Consider the following 21,408-nt stretch of genomic DNA (forward strand, 5'->3'; position numbering starts at 1 on the left):
TTGTGTACGTTCTATTAGCTGGATATTGGTAACTGTATTAAGTATGACTTTTCTAATGGTTCTTTCTGTACTGTAACGTAGCTTTGGCACATCCATTGTAAATGTGAAAGCCTGTTAACTGTTATGAAACAATAATATATATATATTGCACTTGACGACTAATATATTTTAAGAAATTTCTTCCGAAATTATACGTTAGTCGTAGTTTGAAAGTTTATAACCATGTAATAAATGAAAACGACGCGATCATCACTTGGGATAAAATTCTCTTGAAATATTGCTTCAGCCTAGCATTACTTTTTTCTTTTTTAAATAGCCAACATAATTCATGAATTCATGTTAATTAGACAAGGTTAAAAAAGAAAATAAAGCAATGAATTTTGTTGTGATCAATAGGCCAAGTTTTTGATATAATTATAATAGCAGAAGTATCTCGTGGTTAAGACAAAAAAAAAAAAAAAATAGCAGAAGTAGAATAAAAGCATTCAGTTATTTGAAGCAAGGTACCAGACTCTATTCTAGTAGCTATCCAAAATTAACAGGATAATAATTCACCTAATGAATGCTTTTGTCCAAACATTTTATTTATTTTTTTTATTAAAGGTAGAGGGATTTGTCAAATCAATCTTTTTAACTTCTTTTATGATTGAGTGCTGCTAGGTATCGAGAGGGACGAGAGAAGGACAACAGAAACGACATTCTCTCCTGCTGTTTCTCCTCTCGTTCCTCTCACTCATTAAACATTAAAAAAATAAAAAAATGAATAAAAAAATGGCGTGAAATCCAGCTTTCACTTTCTTTTCTCTTTCACTTTCCTCTCTCTTTCACTTTCACTTTCCTCAGTTCTCACGCAGGCTTCACTTTCAGGTTTCACTTTCACTTTCCTCTTCCTCAGCTTTCACTTTCCTCTCTCTTTCAGACAGGCTTCACTCTTCACTTTCCTCTCTCACGCAAATCACGGCCTCCCTCTCAGCCCGAGCAACTGTTCACGGCCTCCTCCCTCTCCCCCTCTCTCGGCTCTCTCGGCAAACATTAAGTGAGTGGAGGCTTTTTTCAACTTGTTCTTTTTGTTTTAATTTTCTGTTATGTGAAAGATCTAGCACGTATTGTGGAATATAAGCTTTTTTTTTTTGGGTATTGTTGGTGGGTCTCGTTGGAATTTAAGCTTCTGGAATTTAAGCAATGTAAATTTTGTTGCGGGTTATGTTATGAATTTTGTTTTATTTCAACTTTGGTGTTTATGTTGTGAATTTTGTTGCGGGTTATGTTATGGTATGCAGAATTTATTTCAATACTATTTGTTTTAGAAATTTTGGTGGGTCTCGTTGGAATGTAAGCTTCTGGAATTTAAGCAATGTAAATTTTGTTGCGGGTTATGTTATGAATTTTATTTTATTTGGTGTTTATGTTGTGAATTTTGTTGTGGGTTATGTTATAAATTTTGTTTTATTTCAATACTATTTGTTTTAGAAATTTTGTAAATTTAATTTTTATGAAACTGAATATAAATGTTAATTATTTTGTAGGAATGCAAAATTTTGAAAATGAGTGTGTAATTGAAGATGTGCCACTGGAAAATTTTGAGCCAACTCTTGGCATGTTATTCGATGGTTATGAGGAAATGTTTGAGTTTTACAAAGCGTATGGTAGACAAGAAGGGTTTCCCGTGAAGAAGCTAACAAGTAAGAAAGGGAGCGACGGGACTGTAAAATATGCGACCTTTGCATGTGACCGTAGTGGCAAAACAGATAGTAGATCTAGTAATATGCTGAAGTTGAGCCTGTTGTGAAAACTGGTTGTGAAGCTAAAATCGGATGTTGTGTAAATGAAGATGGAAAATGGATTCTTCGAACTTTAAACCTTCAGCATAATCATGGATTGAGTCCGGACAAAGCAAGATATTTTCCTTGTAACCGTAGAATTAGTGCAAGTGTAAAAAAGTGAATTGAAATGAATGATTCTACGGGAATTAATATTGCCCAAAATTTTAATTATATTGTTGTAGAAGCTGGTAGGCATGAAAATGTGTCATTTTTAGAAAAAGATTGTAGAAATTTTGTTGATAAAGCAAGACGATTACAGCTTGGAGAAGGAGATGCTATGGCAATTTTAAAGTACTTCGAGACAAAACAAGCTGAATGCGATGGGGTTTTTTTTAGCATTGATTTGGATTAGCAGAATCGATTGAAGAATGTATTTTGGACAGATCGGAGGAGTAGGGCAGCTTATAAATATTTTGGAGACGTTGTAACATTTGACACCACGTATCTTACGAACAAGTATGATATGTTGTTTGCCCCTTTGTTGGAGTTAATCATCATAGGCAGTCTATTTTGTTAGGATGCGGTTTGATTTCTCACGAGGATACAGAGACATTTACGTGGCTATTTGAGGCATGGCTATCATGCATGTCCGATTCTCCTCCCATTGGTATTATTACTGACCAAGATAAAGCAATGCAAAAGACAATTGAACATGTTTTTCCTACGACTAGGCATCGATGGTGTTTGTGGCATATAATGAAGAAGGTGTCTGAGAAGTTAGGGGCTTTTAAAGAACGTGAAGGTATTATTTCTTCGTTACTTTCTGTTGTTTATGATTCGTTGAGCCCTGCTGCCTTTGAGGAAGATTGGAATGACATGATTACAACATATGATTTATGGGATAATGCTTGGTTAAATGGTTTATATGATGAGAGGTATCCTTGGGTTCCATGCTATTTAAAAGACAATTTTTGGGCGGGAATGTCAACAATGCAGCGAAGTGAAAGTATGAATGCATGTTTGTTAGCTTAAAAACAAATTTAAAGCAGTTTGTGAAGCAATATGAAAATGTATTGCGAAGGAAAGCTGAATTGGAATGGCAAGCAGATGCCAAGTGTTTCAGTAAAAACACTCCGTGTGTAACAAGATATAAGATGGAGAAACAAGTTGAGAAGATGTACACAATTGCTAAGTTCAAAGAATTCCAGCAAGAATTAACTGCGCTGATGTATTGTGATACAATGGATTTTGTTGGGTCAATATATGAAATCAGTGAATCACTTGGACAAGGAAACAAAAAAAACTTTGAGGTTGTGTTTGGTGAAACTGAATGTAAAGTTAGCTGTATCTGCTCAAAGTTTCAGTTTAGGAGAATTCTTTGTAGACATGCCCTTTCAGTGCTGATACGACATGGTATTGAAATACTTCCAGAGATGTACATTTTGTCAAGGTGGAGGAAAGATGTGAAGAGATGTTATAGTAAGGTGAAAGTTAGTTATGGTATGCAGAATTTATCCATTCAGCAAGAGAGATATGGCAAAATGTGTATTGATTTCACTGAGGTTGCAAACATAGCTGCTGATGATTAGAGTAGTTATAAATTTGTGTTGGATTGGATTAATAAAACAATGAAGGATCTACCCAAGCAAATTCGGTGTGCAAGTGTGGAAACAACTGCTATTGGTGAAGTAAGTTGTAGCAGCAACAACATCGAACATGTAATTAATGATCTAGTAGCGGCACGTCGTAAATGGCGTCCTCCTTGTTTGAGGAAACAATCTTCACTCTGAAAAAAACCTGCCTAAAAGAACAAGACAGCCGAAAAAAATAAGGTTTGTTTGAATGCATATATATGTTTTATAATTTCATTTTATCTTTTATCTTAATTTTTTCTTAATTATATTGTATATTATAATTTTACAGGATTTGCAAGAAAATGCTTCAGCATCTTTTGAAATGGCTAATGAAGTCTCTACACAGCAAAGCAACATACAGCAGACCAACATGGCAATGGTATATTTTTTTGAGTTTTTATTATTAATGTTGGTTCAACTATTTTTAACAGATGTAACTAAGTATGTTGTTGAGTATATGTAGATGTTTCACGAAGGAAGCAATGTAAATGCAAATCTCAATCAGCACGGGAGTTTAGGCTATTATAATATAAGAAACAAATTCACCACTAAATTTTAATTTTACAATTTTAATATGAATTTAACAATTTTTTTTAGGTACCTGTATACCCATTTCAAGTTGGTGGAAATAATATTTACCAGCCAATTCCTTATAGCTGGAACACGGTAAGTATACTTGTATTTATAAATTTTTTAATGCATACTTATATTTTATGTTGTCAAATTTTTACAATGTATAATGATATTTTAATTTCTTGTGTATTATAGTAACCAGTCCCACCGTGTGCTTTGCAGTCGCATTATTCTTCTCCTTCGATGACGTATGAAGGATCTGCAAGTGGGAATTTTCAACAATTGTTACGTCAACAATGTAATGAAGACTACAATTGCCGCAATTGATGTTTGACTTATATTTGTTTCGATTATTTTCATTATCATTTCAGTTATATTTGGCTTGAGACGACAAATTTATATTTGACTTTAACTTGTTTCGATTATTTTCACTTACATTTGTGTTAATGTTTATGAGTATTTTCACTACAGATAATTCCTTATAGGTGACCCAAATATTTTAGCTTGTCCGTAAATAATGATGACCCAAAAAGTTTCCTTTCAATTTTCTTTGCTTCACTAGCCAACAACGGAAGTGTAATTAATGATTTCCTTTTTTCTTTGTTTTTCTTGGTGGGTTTTTGCTGTATTTTTCAGTTTCTGTTTGGTTGGCGGTTTCTTATGTTATTGTGTTGGTTGACGGTTTCTTGTGTTATTGTGTTGGCATTTTTTTGTTGGTATTTGCATGGAATGATGGAATTGTCTGAATTGGGATTTAAGTTAGAAAAAGTGGCAAATTAAAAAATCACTTCAAATGTTCGGTTATTGTGTTGTTTTTGTTTGTTGGCATTTGCATTTTTTTTTCATTTTCCAATATATATGTTTCATTATTGGGTCCGTTAGCAATTGTTGCATTTTTTTAGATATGAATTATAATTACAATAGTAAATTCAGTTCATAGTACAAATTAAAAGAACTTAAAAAAAATTCTTGAATATAAAACATAGTAAAATAATTACAAGTATTCTAATCCAATCATAACATGGTGTTTGTCTTTTTCGAAGTTCATCATTAAACAATCCCCTCTGCGCTTCACATAATTGAAACTTAACAGACAAGCATTCAATCTCCAATGCCAACTTTTTAACTTCCTCCACTAACAAATCAATTTTCTCTTCACTGCATTTATGGTCTTTTGCCCATTCAAATTTCTTACATCCTCTACATTTCCAAAATTTTTGATTTGGATTCTTTGTAGTACGTGACGTGAACAACTCCATTTGTTCACCGCATTCGTTACATATTTGCAATGAATTCCGAGTTTCATTTGTACTAGATGACATGGTCATTCATAAACTACTTAAACTGCCAAAATATAAAAAAATAACAGGCATACAATCCTGGAAGTTAAAAACAGAGCAAAGAAAAAATTACAGCAACCATGCAATTAATTGATTGTTAAAAACAGAGCAAAAATTACACCAAGCATGCAATTAATCCACTATAAATTGCCGTCATATCCAAAGATATCTGATTCCACATATTCTTTTACCAAACAATTATATTTTTCCACTTCATATGACAAAAACAAACAAACCATTATATCCCAATTGACAGGAACCAGAAATTTCAAACAAATGTTCAATAAACCATCATGCCCGCAAAGATGACTTCCTTCTAAAAAAATAAAATAATATATATATATATATATACGGGTACAAATTTCAATTTCAACCACTTCCATCAACAATGATAGTGCCAGTAAATTATCTAATGAACAAAAACGACAAAATCAGCCCTTGCAAATACATACAATTGACATAAACCTCAAAACTGTTGCAATTTCCTCAGCATTGATCAAAATTGATTCTTGCCCATAAGGCTAACACATTTGCATTTTCAAGTCATTCAGATCTAAATAACAAAACTCCAACTGACAAAAATTCTTAAATTAGATCCAAACTAGAAAATATCAAACAACTTATTAATCGCAGAATAATAAAAAAATATTAAACCAAACATAACAAAACCGAGAAAATAAAAGTGTCAAAAAAAATAAATGAAACAAGATTGACAAACAGTGAGAGGAGAGACATTGTTCCCTAAAAGCAACAAAAAAATAAAAGACAAATGAGATACCTCGGAGGAGGAGGAACAACTAGCCAGCAGCCTCTTCGTTAAAGAACTTTAGCCCAGAAAAAAAAAATTACTAGTGCAGAGCCTTCCCTTTTTGTCTCTCAGCAAAGGTAATCAAGATTACTAGTGCTAGGGAAATGACCGTTAGGGATCTGGAAGCATGAGGGAGAGAGAAGCTGGTGAGGCACGCCGGAAGCCGTGAGGGAGCTTCTGGAAGCGTGAGGGAGAGAGAAGTTGGTGAGGCATGTCGGAAACCGTGAGGGAGCTTCTGGAAGCGTGAGGGAGAGAGAAGCTGGTGAGGCACGCCGGAAGCCGTGAAGGAGCTTCTGGAAGCGTGAGGGAGAGAGAAGCTGGTGAGGCACGCCGGAAGCCGTGAAGGAGCTTCTGGAAGCGTGAGGGAGAGAGAAGCTGGTGAGGCACGCCGGAAGCCGTGAGGGAGCTTCTGGAAGCATGAGGGAGAGAGAAGCTGGTGAGGCAAGCCGGAAGCGTGAGGGAGAGAAGCTGGTGAGGCACGCCGGAAGCTGTGTGGGAGAGAGGAAAGTGAGGGCTGGAGTGATAAGATTTCCCTCTACACGAAGCGATAAAGCAGTCTTTCTTTATTCATTTTTTATTCATTCTTTTATTATTTTAATGTTTTATGTAGCGAGAGGAACGAGAAGCGAAACAGCATGAGAGAATGTCGCTTCTCTCATCATTCTCTCGTTCCTCTCACTCCTTAGCATTTTACTTTATGATTTGAACTTTGTAATTAATTTCATAAAATTATTTGAAAATCAGTCAATCTTACGAACCTTTAGAGGCCATCTAAACGACTTAAAATCACAAGATTTTAATAATATTTCTTTTAAAATAAGTAAAAGGAGAGGATTCTATGCAAAGCATACATATATGAAAAACAACAAACTCATATGAAAATGACAACAAGAACTGAACAGTGGAACACCACCGCCAAGTCACTACAAGGATAATTTCTTTTTGAGGCGGGTGTATACTTGTGGTCATAGAGGGCTTAATATGGTGGAGATACTATAGGAAGGCAGTGCTGCAAGAAAAAGTGTTCTGTAGTGATTACACACCATCGTAAAACGACAACTAATTAATTTGCCAAAATCTGTAGCATGGTAAAGCGGGTGCAGTTGCATCATACTTATTCACACAGATTAAGAAGTTTTAGTAGGTACAATTTTTTTAGTGATTGGTAGTTAATAAATAAAATATAAAAAGTTAGTTATAATTTTATTTATATATTGTTATTAAAAGATATAAGATTTTAAAAAATTCAAAAAAATTAAGTTCAAGAGAGGATTTTGATTCTACAGACACTTAGGAATATGCAAAAAAAATTACTTACATTATAAAAGCAACCCGATTCCAATTTCTGAAGCATTGTAATTCCAGCAGGTCGCTCGCAGAAGGATTAAACAACCAACACAAAGGGCTGCTCGGCTTGTATTTAACATTCTTAATTTTTAATGGTCGAAGGCAATATGTGAGTTATTTTAGTGTTTGTTGGAGTATGAACTCAAATACCACGACCGACATGCAGGATGCAAAATGTATGAGTGGGTGACATTTCGTCTATCAAGTGTTCAACTTGAGAACGACAGAACCGTATTTTTCATACAGAGGCATAAGTAATACACATGCAGAGCACGTGGTTTAAAGAGCTTAACTCAAAACAGCAGACAACACAAGCGTTTTGAGGTCACTTAAAGAGGCACGTTATTTGCACGTGTATGAGGTTGTTACAGTCGTTGGTTTTGGCGAGAATCCAAGAAATACCCTTGAGGTTTGGGCTTGTTGCAAGTAGATGGCGAGAATCCATTTATTTGTAAAATATCCCTTACCGTCGGTTAATTTTTACATTGACCGTTAGTTGACTGTGCAAAGACAATATTGCCCTTAACAACAGTTTGTAAACTGACACAACTAAAAAAAAATTGAAATTGTTGGCGTGAAAAGGACAAACCCTATTTTTTGACAATTTTATCCTTGTCAATTCCAAAGATTTACAATATCATAGGTAATGATTATGACTATTTTACTCTCTTTAAATTATTGATATTTCCTTAAAGTTCATCCAAGAAAGATAAAATTAAAAACTTGAAAAAAAATAAAGAAGGTGTCACATTATGACCGTTACAAACCAACACCCTCTTTATTTTTTTTTAAGTTTTTAATTTTATCTTTCTTGTAGGAACTTTAAGGAAATATCAATAATTTAAAGAGGGTAAAATAGTCATAATCCTTACCTATGATATTGTAAATCTTTGGAATTGACAGGGATAAAATTATCAAAAAATAGGATTTGTCCTTTTCGCGCCAACAATTTCAGTTTTTTTTAGTTGTGTCAGACTACAAACTGTTGTTAAGGGCAATATTGTCTTTGCACAGTCAACTAACGGTCAATGTAAAAATTAACTGACGGTATTTTATAAATAAACAGATTTTCGCCATCTACTTGCAATAAGCCCAAACTTCAGGGGAGGTTTTTAAAAATTACCCATCCAAAAATGGTAAGAGCTGGTTTTCTGGAATCATCATAACGATCTGGATGGAAGACAAAAGGGGGTGAGGAGAGAGAAAGTGTTAGCCATTTGTGTTCTCTGTAATTGCTTCTAATCTCCTGTATGCTTTGATCTCAATAATAGTGAAAGCTCAGTGCTGGTTTCTCAGTGGATGTAGGCATCAATCTTTGGTGCCGAACCACTTATAAGTTCTGTGTTCTTTGTTTCTGTTTGTGATTAATTCTTGATCTGGGTGAGTTGTGTGCATGAGAATCTTGTTCCTTGAATTTGAATCGGGTCTTGGGGTGAATTTGGTCTGTTTACTTGGGTCAAATTCTCAACAGTGTTGAAAATTAAAATAGACAAAACATTTAAAAGATGAAAAAGTACTGCGTTTTTTTAAAAGAATAATACTTCTTATCTTTAGAAAAAAAAAGGGAAAGTACAATCTTTTATAAAAATAAAACAAATTACATTTCTTAAAATAGAGAAAACATTCTAGGGATGAAGAAAAAGTACTTGATGTACTTTTTCATACAAGACTTGGGTTAGATAAACATTTTTTTAAGTACTAAATTTTATGAGAAAGTATTTTCTTCCCATAAAAACACTCTATGAGAAAATAATCTTAATCAAATATTAATCCGTTTGATACATTTTTTAAGAAAATCATGATTTGAAAGAGAGCTGATCATGCATTTCTACAAAATTGATTACAAGCAGTGCTGATGATTGGGAACGATTATCCATTTCTTCGAAGGCGACAATTACTAGAGTAAGCAGTATTCTAACTTGGATGTGAATGTCTTACATTTTTCATGTCAACAATTGGTTGAATCTTGTGTTCACCTTGCATAAATTTATTTAAAACTTATAATTTGGTTTTATTTTATAAATTATAATAATTTAAATCATTTTATGATATAGTGGCCGGTTACAAGGTTTTAAAATGCACCATTATTCATTTTATTAATATAAAATTAGCGGAGCAATAGTTGCAAACGTATTGATTCCTCTTTATTAATACCTAAGCCTGAATCTTCTATAGAAATGTTAGAGATGCGTGGCGAAAAGACAGAAAGAAATACAATTACTTTGGCAATCATTAACATTCTGTTTTGTTCTTCCGCTAATTTTTCTCACCGGGGAGGTAGGCCGATGAATTTTGGCTCTAGGAATCATAAAGAACCAATAATACCTACATATTAATTAAGAAGTACTCTATCTTTAGGACAATATCTCTTATGCTCAAGGTCTGGTTTTGCTTTCTATACACATATACAATATCTTATTTATAATTATGTTTTTGAGTTGAATAATTAATGCTATACGTAGGATTATAAAAGTTGGAATACAACCAAATGATTAACATGAATAATTAATAGTAATTAACTTTCCATTTTAGTCAAGTATTGTTTCTTATTGAAGAATGTAAGATTCTCTTGGATTGAAAATAAGCCATGTTCTTCATATATTGATTGACTACAAGCGGTTTAAAATTAAATATGTGCAAATACTGACTAATAAGGAAAATTTTTAAATATGTGCAAAAGGAAACTAGTCCTTGGAGGAGACCCTGCTAACTTGTTTTCCTCAAGGCCGTTGGTGATTGTAATCTTTAAAAATCTCAAAATAGGACTACAGTCTAAATTATTTATAGGGATGATATTAGCTTTTCTTTCTACTAAAATTAATATATGCCATTTACCATATTATTTTTATAATAGTTAATGACTTCTCTGATATAAAAAAAAAGAAAAGAAAGATAAATAAATCGTTTGCTTAATTTTTTATCTTTAAAATATAAAATATATATTTATTATAAGGAAAGATGTTTAAAAATAAAAAAGTATGAGAAAAATATTTTATTTATTAATTTTTTATTCACATTGAAATTTTTATTTCTTATTTTTAGTATTTAAACATTTTATTATGATTTTTGTTTATATAATTTATTTAATTAATAATAAATATGAATAAAATATAAATATAACTAATCGTTTTGTATAAATATATTTTAAAAAAATTTAAAAAATAAAGATAAAAACGATAAATTATAGTGAGAGGTTATGGACTATTATAAAAATAATAAAAAGATAAATAACAATTTCCCCTATTTTATAAGGCAAGTTAACATAAACAAACCATTAGAGTCAAAACTTGATTCAATCAACCAATTTTTAATTATTAACTAAATTTCGTGCTATTATTGAACAAGTAGCATTATTCAAGATGGTTTCTTCTTGGAGTCCTGGCGGTAACATGTGTCTCTTCCCCAACTTCATTAATTGTTTCTCTTCAGCGAACTTATCTTTAGAGGCTTACAGCGTCAGACATGGCAATTTGTATTGCCACCGTGACATTTGTCCTACATGTGTCAAATTGAGGAACACTTTTGACCAGCCATTAAGAATGTGCCGTGTTGGGGATTACACTTCAAGGTTTTGAGTGAGAGAATAGCTAGATGACTTCGGGGGGAATTGACATTTTCCACCCTACAATAAACAATAAGAGACAAATTTGAAATTAGCTCAGTGAATTCGTGAATAGATTACAAAGAATTTGTCGCTATTTCTAATAGTCAATTAACCAGCTTTGAGCGTGCATGCAATTTCAATTTGCTTCACATCTTACAATTATCTTTGATCAAATACCAACACATTATTTGAATTTTAAAATATTGCATATAACATACCTCGTGAATTGAATAGTATGACCCACATATACTTCATAAATTATGTAGCTACTTTGAAAATTCACTTTTTAAAATAATTAGTGTGAAATACATTATTTTTATTTTATTTTATTTTTTGTCTTAACCACAAGGTATCTTAGGGAGGGCCCCAACTGTGGGAGATACCTTTAAGCCCGTACCACAATCCAGACTAAAAGTCCCCGCTCGAACCGGGAGGTACATGTTCTCCCAACAAAGACGACTTCCCTGAGACTTGAACTGGGGAGCAAACTCAATCAAGCACTTAAGGGGACTCCATTGCCAGTGGAGCCAACACTTTGTTGGTAACACATTACTTTTATCAACAGGTGAATATACATATCTCATGACAAATAGTTTTAAACAATTTACTTTTTATCAAGACATTAATCTTTTTATAAATTTTATCAAAATTTTATGTCCATGTTATTTCGTCAAAGCAGCATTTTCTTTATGCAAAGAATACAATAATTTTTATTTGTACGTTAAAATTTTACAAAAAAATTTGACAAAAAATCAATAATGTTTATTTGACAACAACTGATTTTGACAAAACATATGAAAAGTAAACTGTCCAAGTAATTACAACCAACTTACAATAAAGGATAATTTAGTCTTTTTCTATAGTTTATTAAAATTTTATAACCCAATTTTCATCTCCACGCAGTTTATAGTCTCTCAAATTTTCATAGAATTATTAATTTGGTCCTCGTGCATATTTATTCTTATATACAATTTATTTATAAATCTTAAGAAACTCTCTACCTACATCAACAACAAATTAGTTATATGTATAACAGGTAGCATAAAACACTGCGTTAATCAGCAGCATTATAGCTACTAAACTAATTAATGAATTATATTAAGCCAATTAATTACATAATTAAAATTAACCTCTCTAGCTAGAAATTAAGCAAATCCGGCTAGAAGAACTGCAAGCATTCCTGGAGCAGCCAAGAAAGTATGGAGAGAATATGGTAGAAGAGCACTGCTCGAGGACGGTGGCGTAGAACCTGAGCCGCCTCCGGGTGGCACAGTAGATGCTGAACCTCCACTGGAGGTGGAAGAAGTAGTAGGACTTTGGCCAGGAGCTGCCGATGGACTAGCGCCGGGGCTTCCGTCGGACTCAACTTCAATCCTAAGTCTCTGGCCGGCTTGGCAATGACCTGGTATTCCGCAAATGAAGTAATAGATACCGGGCGCATTGAGAGTGATGGCGTCAGAGCCTGAGATGTGATGTTTTATCGAAGCTTTTGCATTGCATGCAACGTAATCTGCCTCAGTCACTTCATGCACGTCGTGCATGGCGTTGTTATACTTGAAAACTGCATTAATTAAGCCACGCAATTAGGAGATGCATGATTTTGTAATTAAGTGTGTAGTTGTATAATATTCTCGGTTCTCCACAATTCAATATATAAGAAATTACTCAATCACTAGACTTATAAATAACAGATTGTGTACGTACGTGCGCCTTTAGTACTTAGGGTTTGAGCATATATTACTCTGTCAGTCTATGTATTTGTAATAGTTACCCAAAAGATTCATACAGTATATCTGTTTCGGTTGAAATCTGCTCAATTATTCTATATTTTTCACCTATTAAGAAGAAGAGATGAAAGAATGGGTCAGGAGATATGCTAGCTATCGTAGGTCTTTGCTGTAGAGCCTGTACCCAGTGGAATTGTCCTCTGTTTGAGATAAAATCTCTCCTCTATAGCGATGCAAAGGATTTTCCAAGATGTGAATTTTGTTAATTTTCTTCTTATGCTTTAGCGCCATATATATTTTGAAGGTATGGATTGTTACGTCCCTGCTAAATAGTTGCGCTTAGATTTTTCATTTTGCAAATAAAATTTTTCGTTCTTTCGGAGTTTAAGCGACCTCCCCCCCCCCACAAAAAAAAAAGTAGCGGACCAAATCACAAACTCACCGAGGGTATCACCAACTTTGAATTCTTTTCCATCTACCCATGAATAGTAATCAACTTTGCCTTGTGTCGTCCAGCCGGCATTGTCACCAACGGTATAAGTAGTAGCTGCCACAGAGGCTCCAAAGAGAGCCATGATTGTCAAGGAAATCACAGCGCTCTTTGCCGCTGCCATTATTACTTTATTATACTGATTTAAAATTAATTACCAAAACTTCCAATAATGAGAGAGTTTATATAGGCTTTGGTACTTCTTTGCCACCAAGCATTGCTGTCTATATTTAGCTTGAGACTGGTGTTTTATCCGAGCGATGTGCAAGGAAATGATCGGAAAACAAAATATCTAACTTGGACTATTTAAAAATAGGATACAGGTAATGAAATTAATTACTGGAATAACAGAAATAACTGTAATAATGGGAAATAACAGAAACGGAAAAATTATGGATGTGTTTGAACATCCCTTTTGATTCATCGACCGATTTTTTTTTTTTAAAATCACGAGTTATAAGTCCATAAAAAATATTAGAGAATTTAAATCGATTCTCACCGTTCAGTGCTCTTTTAAATGTTAATCTATTCCACGTTTATAAGCATAATATCTACGATTTTTATCATATTTACTAGCAACTAGTGGCGGACCCAGGAATTTAAGCCAGAGGGGGCTTGCTATAAATTATCTTCTCTAAGTATTCGTTATTTCACTAGTTTTCATAACTTAGAAGAAAAAATGGTTGATAAGAAAAAAAAAATTACTTGTGAATAATCTGCAAATCTTACTGCATAACATTGGGTTTGATATATTTTGATTATCCTCAGACTGGTTTATTATTTTATTTGTCAGTACAGCATAATCATCATTAACAATTAAAAAAATGTTGATTAAAATTTTTTATTTTTGTTTATTAAAAAAAACATTTTGATTTAATTTCATAATAATTTTCCGGATGAGTTTCTTAATCATCTTGAATGCAGTAGATCTAAAGAGGATATAAGAAAAAAATTGAGAAAAAAGCCATAAGCACTAAATTTTAAAACCAAAAATAGAATATAAAATAATTGTTTTAGAATAAACTGTGAAAATATTTTACTAAAGAGTGAGACTACTAGCAGCCCTCCAAAATCTTTATAAACCTCTACTAGATGCACATTTATGATTTCTAAGTACACTCTTCTTTTTTTTTTTTTAATTCCACAAATAATCATTTTATTTTCTCCTCATTCCGAACACGGAAATGAGAATCTTTGTACAAAATATTTTCAGTAGTATTTATGAATAATTATCAAATATTTGATTAACTACAAATCTCAATTTTTATTTAACTATATTTCTTTCTTTTTGTTTTTTATCAGTTTTAAATTTAAATATTTGGGACCGAAAGTTTTTCAACATATCAAAGCATTAGGGAAAAAGCTATCTTATTTTCAATCAATAATGGAACTTTACTGAAAAAATTAATACCGGCAATGATCGATCAGACCATCATACAGGGGTGTAGTTAAAGATTAAGGCTTAACTTTAATTTTATGTGAAAAGAGGCCTCTTTACTAAAGCATATTTGAAATTGGGGATGTCGAGGAATTTTGTTGGATCTTAACAGTTTCACACTTTAAAATTTGAAAACACACAATGGGCTTACAATTTTCATTTAAAGCTATTTCAAGGCCCTGAGTGGGTCCGCTTGTGCTTGCAATTATGCCTGACTCTAATTATATTTGGAGTAATGCACTAATTTCAATGGCTCTAATATTTGGGCCCTAACTAGTTTGACCACTTATTTGTAATTAGCATATCAACTATATTAGGATGTAACAGGTAGTAGCGGTTTTAGCATTAAACAAATTAAGCAATTTTTCAGGCTTCAATGCTCCATATTTAGATAGTTATCAATTTTTAAGTATCTATTTATTAATTAGTATAAGTAATAATTTTTTTATGATACTAAAATAGTTTAAATAATTTTTTTATGATACTAAAATAGTTTAAGTTATTTATATATTTTAAGAGTCCAGATATGTTTGGCACCCTATTTTTTGCCTTTTTCAAAGGATAATTTTTGGATACCTCCCCTAAGGTTTGCACCTACTACACTTAGAGAGAATGCTTGCATATATTGACATATAGCACCTTTGAAGGTATATAAGTGTTAGAGTGCCGTTTGGTAGTTAAGGGTAGAAATGTAATTGCAATAATTTAAAATTTTTAAACTATAAAGAATTTATTGATTGATTAAACAAGTCACTATGCACTAGAATGCACAGTGAGTAACTGAAAAATCACTATGCACTTTGAATACAAAGCATGGAATCGTGTGAAAACTAAGGGGGGAGCAACCCATCTCCACTTCTTCTCATCGACTTCACTTGAAAATATATAATACCAACTTGATTCAGCTCAAATGAACTTGTGATATAGTGAGAAATAACCTCTCTGAGATTAAGCATGTTAAGAAGTAAATTATGTCGGCGGCCGACGTCTAAGCAGTCAATCATTGAAGAGCGTAAGGTGTGTATTTCCATCGAAACTTGAAGCTTAATTTTGGGTTAATTTTCGTCTTGCATTTTGTTCAATAGGATGCTAGGTTGTGCTTCAATTAATTGAGAAGACTGTATAGTGTTATGAAAATTTGAAATAGTTATCGAAATAAGTTGAAATTCACTATAAAGTTTTGTGTAAAATACAAAAAAAAAAACATTTGATTTTTTAAGAGATAAGAAAGTGAGGATCTGAGTGCCTGCTAAATTTGACTTGCTCTGCTCTTCATATTAGAAAAAAAAAACTTGTTGCTGGAAATGCAAAGTTGTTACTACCGAGAATGGTTAGTGAATTTTTTCTTATTTTTTGTTTTCGGTAATAGTTTATAGGTCATGCTAATAAAATGATGATTGGCTACTGTCTTTTGTAAGTTGTACTTAAGATATTCGTAAAAAATTAGTTATAGAGGTTATAGTAAACTTGTTTCTCAATAGATTAATACTTGGGTACTGGGGGAAGATAAAGACTTGCATTGTTTGTTCATAAATTTATCCTTTTATGATTCAACCTATTCTAAAATAGGGTATCTATGTATCTTAGTCTATTTCAACATCCATGTTCTACTGTCTTTCTTCCACTTTGCATCTTTTTACAGTTTTACATACACATCACATTGTTATGCACTTTGCCCATTAATTTAGGAACTACATATATTGTTATCAATCTAGTACTGACAATGTGTTACTCTTTATCAACTTGATCATTTGATCCATAATGATTGTTACACCAACACATACTATAACATACATCTAGTTTTAGGTAATCTTTTATATTTTTTAATAATTATTCACAAATAATAATAATAATTCACTCATCAACTGAAATAAAGCCATAGCTCATGCATTTTTTGATTTTTTTTTTGTGAAGTTATTTTTAAGATTGTTGATGAAGTAAATGGCATTGATTAAGGCTAATTACTTTTGTCATTGTTTATCGAGCTTAGTATGCTTTGACATTGAGGCAGTGATAGATGGTGAAGTTTTTGCAGTTGGTCTTGTTATTCCAGATCAATATAGCTTGCATAAAATGTAGGTTGATAGTAGGGATGTTTGTTGGGGTCACCCTATTAGGGATGCGAATGGGATAAGGGTTCCAGTGATGTTTCCATGGTAGACTGAGCAACAAACATTACTAACTAATAAAGACTTACTAGAGGCATTTGAACAACTCAGAGTAAAGGGGTATAGTTGGGCAAGATTTATGGTCACACTTGATGAAGACTTTTTACCATCTTTTTCTTCAATGGTCCAGCCAAGTGAAAAATAAACAGATGTGGTCCCAAATTTGAATGAAAATGAAACCTCAGCAGATAAGTGCACACAACATTTGAACAATGATGTGGAAATTGGAAACGAAGAGAAGGAAAATTGTTCTAAGGCATTTTTAAATGAATTTGAAGATGATTATAAGGCTAATGGCTCTTATCTATATGGCTTTGACCCAGATGGCTATGATCTAGATGATGCTTTTAGAGATGAAGGTAACAACTGTAATGATCTTGAAGACTACAAATTTGGGGATGATAGTAGAGATGAGTTATATGATGATATTTTCGAAGAACAAGCTTGTAATAGATATGAAAAGAGTGCTGGTGGCTTTGAGTTTAGTTCTCTTGGCCATGAAATAGTATTGAGACCACGGCAATTGTTTGTAAATGTGTGGGAGTTTAAAAAAGTTTTGAAGGCGTTCGCAATTAGGAATGGATTCAGACTAAAGAGGTTGAAAAATGAGAAGATAAGAGTAACATGTGCGTGTGCAGCACCAAATTGCACTTGGAGAATCCATGCAAGTCCTAATTAGAACCGAAGGTCGTTCCAAATTAAGACCTACTGCCCATGGCACACCTGTCCTAGAGTTGATGACAATTATTAGGCAACTTTAGATTGGATAGCAGCCATATATCTGCATCTATTCAAATTGAATCCTGACTTGAAAATTTTTGTTATTGTAGCTGTTTTGATGTAGAGTTATAGAATTGAATGCAACAATCAAATGCTATATAAGGCTAAAAGGAAAGCACTTAAGTTACTCGGTGAAGACCACAAGACTAGCTACAGTAAATTGTTTAGATATATGCATGCCTTATTAAATTTCAATCCTAGTTCCACTGTCTCTCTTGAAAGGATTGGCTTGGTGGTGCTCAATTTCCCACATTTAAGAGGTTCTTCTTGTGTATATATAGATAGTAGTAGAAAGGGATTTAATTAAAGGTGTATGCCGTAAATTTGGGTTAACAGTTGTCACTTAAAAGGACCATATAGAAGTGTACTCCTAACAACTATGAGCATTGACGCAAATAATGGGATTTATCCTTTAGTTATGTGTGTGGTTGAGTCTAAGAATAATGAGTAACGGCAGTATTTTATGGAAAAACTATATGATCAAGTGGGTTGTAATGGTGGTGAAGGTTTATACTTTATAAGTGATAGGCAAAAGGATGTCCTCAATGCATTGGATAGAGTGTTCCCTTTATCAATAAAGAGGTACTACTATAGATACATTTATGCAAACTTTAAGAACAAGTTTCCTGACTTGTTACTGAAGAAAGTGTTCTGGAGAGCATGTAGGAGTTCGAATGCTGCTGACTTTAATTCCCACATGGAAGAACTAAAGACTATAACTCCGGATGGCTATGAATGGTTGATGAAAATTCCCATTGCATGTTAGGCAAATCGTTTGTTCCTCCCTCACACCAAATGCAGCCATGTTACTAATAACATGATAGAATCCTTCAACAATTTCAGAGGTTTGCTAATTGTAAGGATGTCTGGGGAAATACAAAGAAAAACCATGCAGTTGATTTATAAAAGGCATGAGGCAGCCCTTGGAAGGAATTGTGAGCTTTCATAAGTTGTGATAAGGAAGATTATTGAGAGAAGAGCAGAAGCAGAGTCACTCTCTGTCATCTTTGGGCATAATGAGACATTTGAGATACTTGAAGAAGTGACAAAGATCACTGTTTTTCTTGCAAAGATGCCCTTCGTTGCATATATACAAAGAAGTATCCTGTGGAAGACTATATACATCCTTATCTTAAAAGGGCAACTTTCATTGAGACTTACAAACATCAATTTAAACCAACTCTTGATGAGAAAAAGTGCCCACTCATTCTTTATGACAATTTGCAGCCACCAACAACTATAAAGACAGTTGACAGACCTCAAACTAAGAGAAGGAAAGAAGAAGGTGAATCTTCAACCTTTTAGAAAAGCTTAAATGTAAGGTGCTTTCACTATGACTAGTGAGGACATAATAAGAGGACTCGCCTAAGGACAACTAGTGATTATGAGAAGAAAAAAGTTACAGAAAAGGTAAAAAAATTTACTAAAATTAATCTTAATTTTAACATAAAATTACACCTGATCACTGAAATAATTAATAATATTTATTTTGCAAGGCACCAATTGCTCAGACTAGTTCAGATATAAGCAATATAATGAGCCAAACACAGTCATCTGCCCATGATAATGGTAATATTAATGTTGGAAATATTTGTAGTGAATAAACAATCTTAATTTTGTAGTTCTATTGTCATTAAACTTAAAGCATCCAGCAAATTTAAGAACATAGAGCTAAGAATATATGAGAAGACAAAGCATGTTATCTAACCCCATATTCTTTTTTTTTTTTTATAGGGATCAGATGATGCAACACTTTTACAATACCCAAGCATCAACAGATGGTGTATTATCTCTTGTTCATCTAACATATAAGTTTGCGTTCTTTTGATTCATATTTTGTTGAAATGTAGAAACTTTTATACTAATGCCAAAAAATAGGTCATATATGCCTTTCTTGACTTAATTACAACAACCTATTATGATAGATAGTTGCTTTATTGCATATTTATATGGTGTGCTTATGTCAATTGTAAGGGTTGGGTGTGTTATAATCTAAGAAAATGAATGTTCAAAGTCAATTTTTGCTAGAATGCCAATTATATTATAGTTTGATTTAAATTTATTGTTGTTGCCTATTGTTTCTGCTCATACATTAAGAATGGATTCTATTGTTGTTTCTTATTATTTTAATAATCTGCTGATGTTGAGATGAAGTTCAATTGATTCATAGAATAGAGGCTTAGTTTGGACAGTGAGCTGGTGAAACAATAGTTTATTTTGAAGTGTCTTGGTTTGTCAAATATGCAATTGTGCTTTATAATTGCTTCTTTGGTTTAAATAGTCGGAGACTTTTTTGACTGAAATTGACTACCCAGTAAACAATTGATTGGAACTTATTTTACATGGATTTGGTTTCACAAGTCTCTGATCATACATTAGGAATGGATTTTGTTATTGCTTATTAATAACTCTATGAAATGAGAGTTATTATGGCAATTCTAGGCTTTAAATCAAGATCACTTAGAGAGTAAATGATGTGTTTCTATTGTATTTTTGTTACATTTTGTATAAATAATCATTTTAGTTAGTCTTAATAAGTTTTGCTCGATTTAAAGTAATTTGTGCTCAAATTGTGTACATAATTGTAGGTTTCCACAAGCTTATAATTCATGGAAGGAATGCTATGCAATAGGCTTGGAAAAATGAGGAAGAATATGGCCACAAAAGAATTGAAACAAACCTGGAACAGTGCAGTTGCTGTAGCAATCCTGAAACAACGATAAAGAAAATTCTGCGCGGGACAATTGCAGAATTGCGATCTGCAGTTTCCTAATCTAACTTATGCGCGTCCTAGACTTCCGTTTACCCTAATTTTCAACTATAAAAGGAGCGCACATCATAAGGAATAGAGAGGGCCGTCACCCAAGGAGAAAAACGCAAAGAAACAAAAGAAAAATAAGATTCAAGAGAGAGATTAAGGGCTGCACAAGAGGAAAAATTACAGAGATCAATTGGGAGCGCAATCCTTCTTATCATTCTCTTATTTTCGTGTTTTCTATTTATTCATGGGGATGTGTTTCATGGCTGAAACTTTGTTATTTAATTTTCTTTTACAAATCATGAACTAAATTTATTTGTGGTTGAGTGATAAACAATATTGATGGTTTATTGACTAAATATATGTGTTGCTGCATGTTTGCTGTAGCAGTTTGTTTTGATATTATTTATGTTTATTTATTATTTCGGTTGATCACCCATTTAATGATACAAGTTAGGAGAGAGCCGCAAAAGGGCATATCTCAGTGGAACATATCAGAGTAATACTTGGTTTTAGATTGAGTTTCCTGGATTGAGTTTAACTTATCCCAAAAGGTCATACTTAATCTAAAATTAGTGATGAACTAGACACAGGGATTCACCTTGTAGGATAAATAGAACCTAAGCGTGTAATGTTATATCTTATGTTGGCATAACAATTGATCACTGTTAGGTAGCATATAGATATAAGATATCCAACATGCGACGGCTGAGGATGCATAAGGCTTATGCCCAGTGCTGTAGCAAATACTGCAGCAACCGAGCCAACTATTAGAAAATAGTCAAAACCATTAGGAGAGTTTATTCACTCAACTACTCTATATTCCCATTAGTTTTATCCTTGAGCTTGATGTGATAATTTACTTTGTTGCATTTAAATTATTGCGTTTTATTTTAATTAGTATATTAATTTCATTAATTGTTTTATCTTAATTTAGAACAAAATCTGCACTATTAATATTGATGTAGCAAATTTGAT

General features: G+C 32.8%; 2 protein-coding genes across 3 annotated transcripts; one reads left to right on the plus strand and one right to left on the minus strand.

The window, feature by feature from the left end:
• The first annotated feature begins 1,528 nt into the window (after positions 1–1,528).
• Positions 1,529–3,352, plus strand: LOC112100102 (protein FAR1-RELATED SEQUENCE 6-like). Its single transcript, XM_024188175.1, has 3 exons — positions 1,529–1,682; positions 2,341–2,708; positions 2,813–3,352. The coding sequence occupies exons 1-3, from the start codon at positions 1,529–1,531 to the stop codon at positions 3,350–3,352; spliced, it is 1,062 nt and encodes a 353-aa protein (XP_024043943.1).
• Positions 3,353–11,058: 7,706 nt separating this feature from the next.
• Positions 11,059–13,416, minus strand: LOC18031566 (mavicyanin). 2 transcript variants are annotated; one of them, XM_024190192.1, is made up of 3 exons: positions 13,239–13,416; positions 12,200–12,630; positions 11,059–11,087 (listed from the first exon to the last, which is right to left on the minus strand). In XM_024190192.1, exons 1-2 carry the CDS (start codon positions 13,408–13,410, stop codon positions 12,215–12,217), a joined length of 588 nt encoding a protein of 195 aa, XP_024045960.1. In that variant the 5' UTR covers positions 13,411–13,416; the 3' UTR covers positions 11,059–11,087; positions 12,200–12,214. The 2 variants fall into 2 exon arrangements, with proteins under 2 accessions (XP_024045960.1, XP_006421527.1); XM_006421464.2 differs by lacking the exon at positions 11,059–11,087 and having other exon boundaries at positions 11,977–12,630.
• Positions 13,417–21,408: the final 7,992 nt, after the last annotated feature.

This window comes from Citrus clementina, unplaced genomic scaffold (genome assembly GCF_000493195.1).
Source record: "Citrus clementina cultivar Clemenules unplaced genomic scaffold, Citrus_clementina_v1.0 scaffold_9, whole genome shotgun sequence".
NCBI lineage: Eukaryota > Viridiplantae > Streptophyta > Magnoliopsida > Sapindales > Rutaceae > Citrus > Citrus x clementina.